Source organism: Erinaceus europaeus, chromosome 4, assembly GCF_950295315.1.
Source record: "Erinaceus europaeus chromosome 4, mEriEur2.1, whole genome shotgun sequence".
Lineage (NCBI taxonomy): Eukaryota > Metazoa > Chordata > Mammalia > Eulipotyphla > Erinaceidae > Erinaceus > Erinaceus europaeus.
In genome coordinates this window covers 35,798,805-35,808,124 of record NC_080165.1, presented here as the reverse complement: position 1 = coordinate 35,808,124, position 9,320 = coordinate 35,798,805, and the positions used below count along the sequence as shown (strand labels likewise).

Sequence of the window (9,320 nt, the reverse complement as noted above, 5' to 3'; positions counted from 1 at the left end):
TTCATAGTATTCTCTAATTCCATCCCAGGTGGTCCACTTCCCAGTAAAGTCCCCAAACCAAGAGATAGACCAGGTCCCCTGAGATAGAGCATATGTTCACACATGTCCATAAGCCAGGGCAAAATATACACCTGAAAGCAGAAGTACACAAGAGTCTGCAGTGAGTACCCCCCAACACTTCATCTGCACTATTCCAGCCTTTATGTCCATGATTGTTCAACAATTTGTTTGGCTTTGTATGTTAACTCTCTTTTCAGCCATCAGGTTTGGGATGCCAGCAAGTATGTGTATTAAAATAACTTGTGACGATGAAAAAATAATAGCTATTTTACTTCACTTTCTTACTTTCTGATTTTTCTGAAATCTGTCACCATATAGATGGCTAAATTTTAAACATAGGCCAAGTAGGACTTCCCAGCAATTCCTTTATGTCTTTGACAAGAAATGGATGTTGTTGTGCTGTTCTTCTATTTTTAGGTGCTTTTGGATTTTTAACAGTAATAAATAATTTTGTAAATAAAAATATGTGTCTGTATTTTGGTATTGAAGGAAAGAGAAGATTCTATGAGGAGCAAGGTTCCTCTCATATAGGAGATCCTAGAAGACCTGAGTGGGAGCATACATTGGTCTGATCCCAAGTCATCTGTGTTCATATCACAGCATCTCTGAGACAACCCATCCCATGGAATATTTTTGGATAAGCCAAGGAACAGATTAGAGAACTTTTGAAAAAAAAACACAATACTGAAGAGTTCAATGAGGTAGTCAAGGAAGCAGGGACAAAGTGAGAGAGAAAGAAAACATAATGTGGAACTAGAAAAAACATCACAGGAGACCCACCTGCTGCAAGGTTCTTTTTTATTTGAGACATTGATAAGAATGAGCTCTTTAAAAAGTTAGAGAGATATCTTAATGATTATGCAAAACCACTTCCATGATTGAAGCACTGAGGTCCTGGCTTAGATGCCTGGCATCATCATAAGCCAGAAGGGATTAGTGCTGGGGGTTGGGGGAAGAAAGACAAGAATGAATCAAAATTGAGAAAAGTCAGGGTGAAGAGATGAAATCTCATCACTTAGAATGAAAGGACATCCCTGCCCAGGTGCCATGACCTGAATGCACTAAAGGACAGACACCAAGGAAGGCTCTGGTAGGGTCCGACCCAGAGGGGCTTTGAGACCCACCATCATGGAGATGCCCCCTCCTTTCATATGAAATGAGGTTTCTGTTCTCACTGTTTTTAGAGATCCTATGAGGAAACTTGAGGTAAGTGCAGTGTGTTAGGGAAAGGACTAATAAGGGAGAGGGAAAATTAAACAATGCTTGCCAGTATGGAGGAGAAAAGAGGTTGTAAAGGGGATTTTGAGAACCCTGTTGCCAGTTGTTATCTTCTTTAAACCTTTCTGATGAAAAAAGGATAGATGTCAGGAATTTCTGAGATTGCCTTTCTAGGGGTATGGAGTAATCTAAACCCTGACATGGGATTTTTCCTTTGGAATAAAGATTAAATAACTTGATAATTTGAGGCATCACAGAGCTGGGGGGGGGAGTTCTTTCCATTAACCTTCAAACTACACAACATACATAGCAGAAACACACACTTTGGCATAGTATGTGTGGTGCAGTCAGATGGAGGCTAAGTAGGAAGGAAGGTGGAATGAAGAGAGGTATTTCTGTTAAACATGTTCTTCATGTAGGAGTCAGGGTAACTACTTCAGACAACCTCTGGCCTTTCAGTTAAACTGCTTCAGGTACTCTAGGATGTCCGACTTGACTGTGCTGACAGGAGCACGATGGAACCAGCGCATGACAGGGACTCCATTAGGTCCCACCAGGAATTTCTCAAAGTTCCAGCGAATATCATGGACCTTCATGGGATCCCAAAAGAGGTTTTTTGATGAGCCCAAAATGTCAGAAGTTGGAGGACAGGAGTTCTGGAGTAAAGATATGAAAAAATACACATATTTTTTCTGCATTATCTACTCTCATCCTTCCTCTTAGTTTACTTAATATATAAACAATATGTTACCAACTTGGCATGTTCCCAATGAGTCACAAAAGTTTTATGTGTATCACCAGTACAACAATTACCAATCATACAACCAAGAATTGAAGAGGATAAGAATAAACAGAAAATATTTCTCAATTCCTACTCTCTCCCTACTCTGGTGATCATATCATACTACTCCAATAAAAATAATATCATCTGCTTTCTTTGGTAAGTCATAATGTCTCTATAACTTTAGTTTTCTTGGTTGAAAAGAATGGTTTGATGTAGAGTAATGGTTCTCAGAACTTGGAGCTTCATAGGCCAGTAAGAGTTTGCTAACCATTTTTGATAGTTAATGTAGAGTAACCAGCATTCATTTTTGACAATAGCTCTTTCCCTCATAAAAGTAAAGAACTCTTCAAAAAGAAAAACTAAGCCTACTATAACTAAAAGTTAAAAAAATGAGCACATTTTAAGTATTTAAACACATTTTAAGTATTTGAATAACATAAAATTGTTATCACCATTTGTGAATAACAAAACTACAGTTTATATAACTTAAGGTAGTATCAACATCAGAATAAATGATTATCTTTCAATATCCAATAATTTGAACTATGTGGAAAATTCTTCAGGTTTTTTTTTTGTTTGTTTGTTTGGTTTGGTTTGGTTTTCAGTTTGCTATGGTTGGGCACAAGTTTCAATAAGGATCAGTTTTTTTAACAGATCAGCATTTGGGAACTAGTGGACTAAGAGATCCCTGGGCTCTTCCATATTGGTATCCTTTGGTTGTAGTACTCTGTGATTCTAAAGTCAATTATCACATGATGTCCTACAATATCCATTTCTATTTTTGTTCTATGATTAAATGAGTTTCTTCAAGGAGGAGACTATGCCTTACTAATATTTGCTAACTCATGGGGGGGAGGTGAGAAGGGACAGATGTACAGCTTCCTGCACATATTAGAGATTTAATACATGATTATTGGCAACTATACATTGTAATCTTACTATCTTGTAATGGACTATTAATAACAAACAAAAATACTTTTAAAAAACACATGATTATTGAATGCATAAATCATAGCTCCTGATAGGGTTATCATATGTTTCCTCCTCTTGAAACTAAAGTTTTGAAACAGATGTATCATGACTTTGAGCTTATCTAAGCATTTCTTTCCAAGTAGTCTAACCTCAGTCCTAGACATTGATATAGGATAGTAAGATAGGCACAGAGCTAAGTGACACCTGCAGTTATAAGAAAGGAAAAACTCTTGCATTGTTTTTTCCTTGTTTCTCTGATGTCTATGCCTTGCTACTCTGAATGAAAACCAAGGCCAGACTGCCCTCCAGTATCTTTCTCAAGGACTGAAGTGATAAGTGCCTGGAGGGAGACAAGAAAAACTGAAGATGAACACTTAATGACTGTTTCAACTATCTGTTTTTCAGACAGATCTTTCTCTTAACTCTTCATTATCTTTTCCTTTCTTTTCCTTTCTCCCTGGAAGTTAGTTTAAAACATCTCCAAAATACCTGGCAGGCTGAGGCAAATTGGAAGCATTCTTTCTGCTGCACTTTGATAATTAACCCTTGCTGCTTGAACCTAAATGTATATGTCTTACTCAAAATCTTTCTCCCTAGAAAATCTGGCAACAACATGAGCCCCCATGCTTTCAGGGCATTAACTGAACAATGCTAGGTTTATGTTCACTTACCTTCAAGAAAGTAAAAATCTTTTGCTCATTTTCTCCATTCACATCCCCTTTCTCAAAGAGTTGAAAATTGGGGACAAAGCCACCACCTGGACGCACATACCTGCAATGAACCCAAGATTTAAAAAGGATCCAAGGCCACGAAAATAATGGATAGTAACGACCATTATAACATCACCACAAAGGTAAGTTAGAGATAAAGAGGGAAAGGTGGTAGACATGGAAGGTAAGCAAAGAGAGGTCAGTAGGAATTAGCACTTCAGACGCCAGTTTTATGGAGTCAACAAAGAATCCTAAAGAAAATAGTCAAGGGCAGGGAGACAGCATAATGGTTATGCAAACAGACTCTCACGGTTAAGGCTTCTAAGTCCCAGGTTCAATCCCCTGCACCACCATAAACCAGAGCTGAGCAGTACTCATGTTTCTCTCTGTGTGTGTCTCTCTCTGCATTTCTTTCAAAAATAAAATAAATAAAATTTAAAAAAGAAAAGAGACTAGTCAATACAGGCCTTGCATACATAGGGCTCAGGCTTTTACTTTGGCATATTCAATGCTGTGTTCTCTCAATCTCTTTGACATAAATACATAAATAAATAAATCTTAAAAAGAATTTCAGAAAATGGAAAGGCAATAATTTAAGGTTAGGATTCATTTCTCTTTCTAATTTAGCCTCCTTTCTCTTGTTCTCATTTTCCATTAGATTTTCATAGACTCACAGTCAAAAAACTCCATAGTAGAACACTCTTGAGCATGACCATTTAGCTGAAACTGAATTCAAGGCATCACGATGGTGTTTTTGAACCAAATGGACTATTACCCACTCCAGAATGAGCATTTCTAGGCAGATATGGGAAAGAAATCCTGATGGGGCTTCTACAGAATCCCAAGTAGGTACTCACTTGAGCCCAGAAAGGATCTCTGAGTTCTTTCCTGGTTCTTGTTTTCCAAATTGGTTGCAGGGAAAGCCCAACAAAACAACATTAAAAGGCTTCAGCTCCTCTTGTAGTGCATTCAGTTCTGTAGGTAGAAAATGAACAGCATAGGTAGCCTGGGCAACAGTTCTACCTTGAGTAGTGAAAGAATCATTAGGTTTATTTATTCATGTATCACATAAATGAATTGAAGACAATAAAGGGAAATTAAAGATTACAGAGATTGGGGAAATTGAGCAAAAAGCTAGAACAGGTTTTCAGAAATTTAATCAGCTAACTAGCTTTTCTTGTACAGCTGTTTCCATAAATGAGCCCTCTTCACTATCTAATAGGAACCCTTAAAAAGCACAAATTTAAAAAAAATTTTAAAAACATTTTTAAAAAATTTAAAGAAAAAAGCAAAAATTAGGGGCCAGGAAGTGGCGCACCACTTAGAGCACACAGATTACCGTGTACCGTGTAAGGAACTGGGTTCAAGTCCCCAGTCCTCAGTTCTCACCTGTAGGGGGAAGCTTCATAAGCAGTGACACAAATGGTATAGGTCTCTCTCTTCCTCACTCTTCTCTACTTCTCCCTCCTCTCTCAATTTCCCTCTATCCTATCAAAAAGAGGGAAATAGATAAAGTGATATAATAATAATAATACCCTGGAGGTGGTACAGTAAGTAGGGGCACAGGACTTGGAGGCATCCTGGTATTCCATGTGCTAGGGTGATGCTCTGGTGTGCTCGCTCATCATTAATAAATAAAAAAGTAAATAATCTTTTAAGATGATAATGATAAGTATAAACATAGACTAAGTATGAACATTGTCTAAATAATAAACATAACCAAGCACTATACTGTTCTTGCCAGTGACAGCTGCTTCTTAACCAGTTAACTTCAGTCTTGCTTTATTCTCCTATTTTGTAGATATGATTTATTAAACCACATGATTGTCTCCATTTACTCATTTCCTGATAGCACTCAATCCAGAGCAGAGCTTCAATTCCTTGAGCTTTTCCCCAATCAAATAAACCCTTCCTAATACTTTGGGGTCCAAAAGAGTTGAAAAGTGGGAGTCGGGCAGGAGTGCAGCAGATTAAGCACACGTGGTGCAAAGCACAAGGACCGGCATAAGGATCCTGGTTCGAGCACCTGGCTCCCCACCTGTAGGGGAATCACTTCACAAGTGGTAAAGCAGGTCTGCAGGTGTCTGTCTTTCTCTCCCCCTCTCTCTCTTCCCCTCCTCTCTCCATTTCTCTCTGTCCTATCCAACAACATCAATAACCACAACAATGTTAAACAACAATGGCCACAAAAGGGAAAATTTAAAAAAAAAAAAGAGTTGAAAAGTAAGGTCTTACCAATATACTGAGCTGTCAGACCTCAGTAGGTGGCCACGTTGATAAAGAGGACATGTTTGCCTGCATATTGATCAAACTTGATGTACTCCTCACCATTGAGGGTGAGGGCTCCATACTCGAAGATGGTTCCTGTCACCTCCTTATAGCAATCCACCTGGAATATGACAAAAATAACCACAATGATGCTGTAATAAGATAATGTTTTCTAAGATCTGTAAACTTTTTCAGAATGTTCAATGACCTTCAGAGTAATATTTGGAAACTCTAAGAACCGATGAGACCTTTCAAGGATTTATTTTACTTATGACTGATGCCACAGCTGAAATTTATGTCCTCTAGCCTAATTGTATTTATGTGGTGGGACAAGTACTTCATAATTCTGTGCCCATTCCAAAAAGATTAATATAATTTCCTGATATAACGTTCCCCTCAAAAGTCTAACAGCCTAGTCCAGTCATCTCATTACTTCTTAAATATTCTGAATAGTTTTGCATCACAGAAATAAGTTTACATAAAATTTATGTATTTATTCTACATAAAATTTATGTATTTACTCTACATAAAATTATTTTCTCCTGATCCCACAGAAAACCCTTTCTAGAACTTTGCCAATGTGGTACTCACTGGTACCTACAAAATCTATTCTTGGCACACTGTTTTTACTTTTCAAGACACGAGGCACTTAGTTTGCATATCAATACTATTAAATACTATGTTACTCATCACAAATCACTATCCTAAATGGTATGTTTCATAAATAAGCTTTGTTATAGGTTGAATATTAGAATGTTAGGGCTGGGGAAGCAGCACAGTGGTAGTGCACTGGATTTGCATTTGAGAGGTACCAAGTTTGATTCCTATCACCAACAATAATCAGAGTTGAGTGGTGCTCCAGTTTAAAAAAAAAAAAAAGGTTGCATTTAGAATTCTAATTTAAATGTTTATTCCTGAGCTGGGGAATACAACAGAAAGACTTTCATGCCAGGTTCCAAATTCAGTCTGCAGCATCATCATAAGCCAGAATAGAGCAGTTCTTGGGGGGGGGGGGTTAATTTCCATTTCTATGACTTATGAATTCCATTGTCTTTAAACTTTCTTATCAGTTTCATACAGATGAAATTGGGCACACTGAGGGTGGTATGGTGTGATCATAGACTCATTGGTTTTTATGCAAACCTGAGTATCAACAGCTCCTCAGAGGTTGCCTTTTATTTTAGAGAGGGAACTGCTCTCACTCCAGTTACCAGTCTTTTATTTTATACTTTAGATATTTATTTTATTTTTATTACTATTATTTGATAGGACAGAGAGAAAGTAAGAGGGAAGGAAAGAAAGAGAGAACAAAAGACCTGCAGCACTTGTGAAGCTTCCTCCCTGCAGGTGAGCACTGGGAACTTGAACCCAGGCTTACCCATGTATGCCACCACCTGGCCCCTTTATGACTATTTTACATGTATCTACTTATACTATGTATGAACAAAGTATTTGCCTAAAAACAGTAAAAAGGCAAGTTCCTAAAACCCTATGGAATCCAAGACTTTGGGTTGGGGCTTTTTAGATGATTTTCTACATATTTTACAGGAGAAAGGGTTCAATAAAAGAAAAGTAACTGGCTTTAGATCACAAGTGAGGCTAAGTTTGTGACTAAGTTTGTCTGGCTTTAATGTTACAGCTTGATGGTGCCTTCAGTTAAGTACTGTATTATCTTTTACAGTGTGACTACTGATGTGCAGTAGGGGATCCTCTTTTTTAAATTTTTTAATTATCTGTATTTTATTTATTGGATAGAGACAGCCAGAAATCAAGAGGGGAGGGAGTGATAGAGAGGGAGAGACAGAGAAACATCTGCAACACTGCTTCACCACTTGCAAAGCTTTCCCCCTGCAGGTGGGGACTGGGGGCTCAAACCCTGCTCCTTGAGCGTGGTAACATGTGGGCTCAACCAGATGTGCCACCACCCAGACCCCCAGGGTATCTTTACTGAAGGGTAGAGATCTAGTTGGGGCATTACTAGAACTTAAGAGTGTATCTTTTTACTTTTGCTCCTTCTCTAGAGTGTAAACTGGCCAACAACTATCCTGTCATATGTGGTTTCTTATTCCTGATTTTAAATTAAAAAAAAAAAAGTTTAAAAACAACAAAAACTCCTCTTTACCTGACCCTGAAACTTCTCAAATGCATCCAGCTCTTCTCGCTCTCCCAGAGGTTTCCCAATCTCTTCAGTGTTAACTGAGTCAGCCCTTCTCTAAAGTAACTTGCAATTCCCCATCCATCTTCCCAGGAAACTTTGAGCTGCCCCAAATTCCAGACCAGGGTGGAGCAGGCAAGCGACAGCCAGGCAAATGAACGAGTGAGCCAGCAGGATGGAGCAGCCTGCATCCCCCCGCCCACTTTGGGGGATCAGTCACCCACCAGGGACAGGAGAGTAGACTTACATGGGAGAGGAAGAGCACAGCGGTGGCAGATGCTTGCTAAAATCGGGGAGGGAGGTCGGGCGGTTATATTACCAAGAGCAAGGACCCTGGTTTGAGCCCCCGCTCCCGGCCTGCAGCGGGAACACTTCACGAGAGGTGAAGCTGGTCTGCATGTGTCTTTCTCTCCCTCTCTCTATCTCCCCTCCTCAGTTTCTCTCTGTCCTATACAATTAAAAAAAGGGGGGGGGGAGAATGGCCGCTGGGAGTGCCAGCAGATATAACCCCTAGTGACAATTTAAAAAATGATAAAAATAAAATAGTTTCATGAGTAATTCATTTTAAAAAAAGACCAAGGATTAGGAAGACAGACCTCGCCCTTGGAGAAGAAGAGAGGGTGTCTCACATTCCCAGGGACCATATCAGTCAGTCAGCTGTTCTTGAAAAGTCGCCGGCTACAGTACGCGGAAACTCACCTTCATCTTTTGCTGCTCCGGCTCCAGGGTGGACTGAGCTAAGCCCGCCAGGAACAGCGGGAAGAGACCGGAGACCCAGAACTGCTTGATCATGGTTCTTATTGGAGAGATCACTGTGAGTCTGAGGGCACAAGGGACTTAAATTTTGTTTTGAGTTTCTGACTGTAAGCAGTTTAGAGACAGTCCTCCAATTGCAGAGCTGCATTCACACCCCTCCCCACCACACCCCCATGACACCCCACCCCACTCTTATGTCTCTTTTCCTCTTCCATCCTTGTCTTCCTTTTTCACTCCACTTCAATCTCTAAATATCCACACCTCCAGCCCCCAGCACAATTATGTTTCTTGAACCAGTCTGGCAGGCTCAGAGCTTGCCAACCATCCTTACTGTCGACTTCAAGTGTTCCCTCTGGAGAAGGTGATACTTCTTTGCTCTTTGGATTCTGGGTACTAT

At 39.5% G+C, this 9,320-nt stretch overlaps 1 protein-coding gene across 1 annotated transcript; it reads right to left on the bottom strand.

Annotated features, from left to right (window-relative positions):
• Positions 1 to 841: 841 nt before the first annotated feature.
• GPX6 (glutathione peroxidase 6) lies at positions 842 to 9,019 on the bottom strand. The gene is made up of 5 exons (XM_007536410.2): positions 8,867 to 9,019; positions 5,980 to 6,133; positions 4,602 to 4,719; positions 3,706 to 3,805; positions 842 to 1,934 (listed from the first exon to the last, which is right to left on the bottom strand). The coding sequence occupies exons 1-5, from the start codon at positions 8,957 to 8,959 to the stop codon at positions 1,734 to 1,736; spliced, it is 666 nt and encodes a 221-aa protein (XP_007536472.2). The 5' UTR covers positions 8,960 to 9,019; the 3' UTR covers positions 842 to 1,733.
• Positions 9,020 to 9,320: the final 301 nt, after the last annotated feature.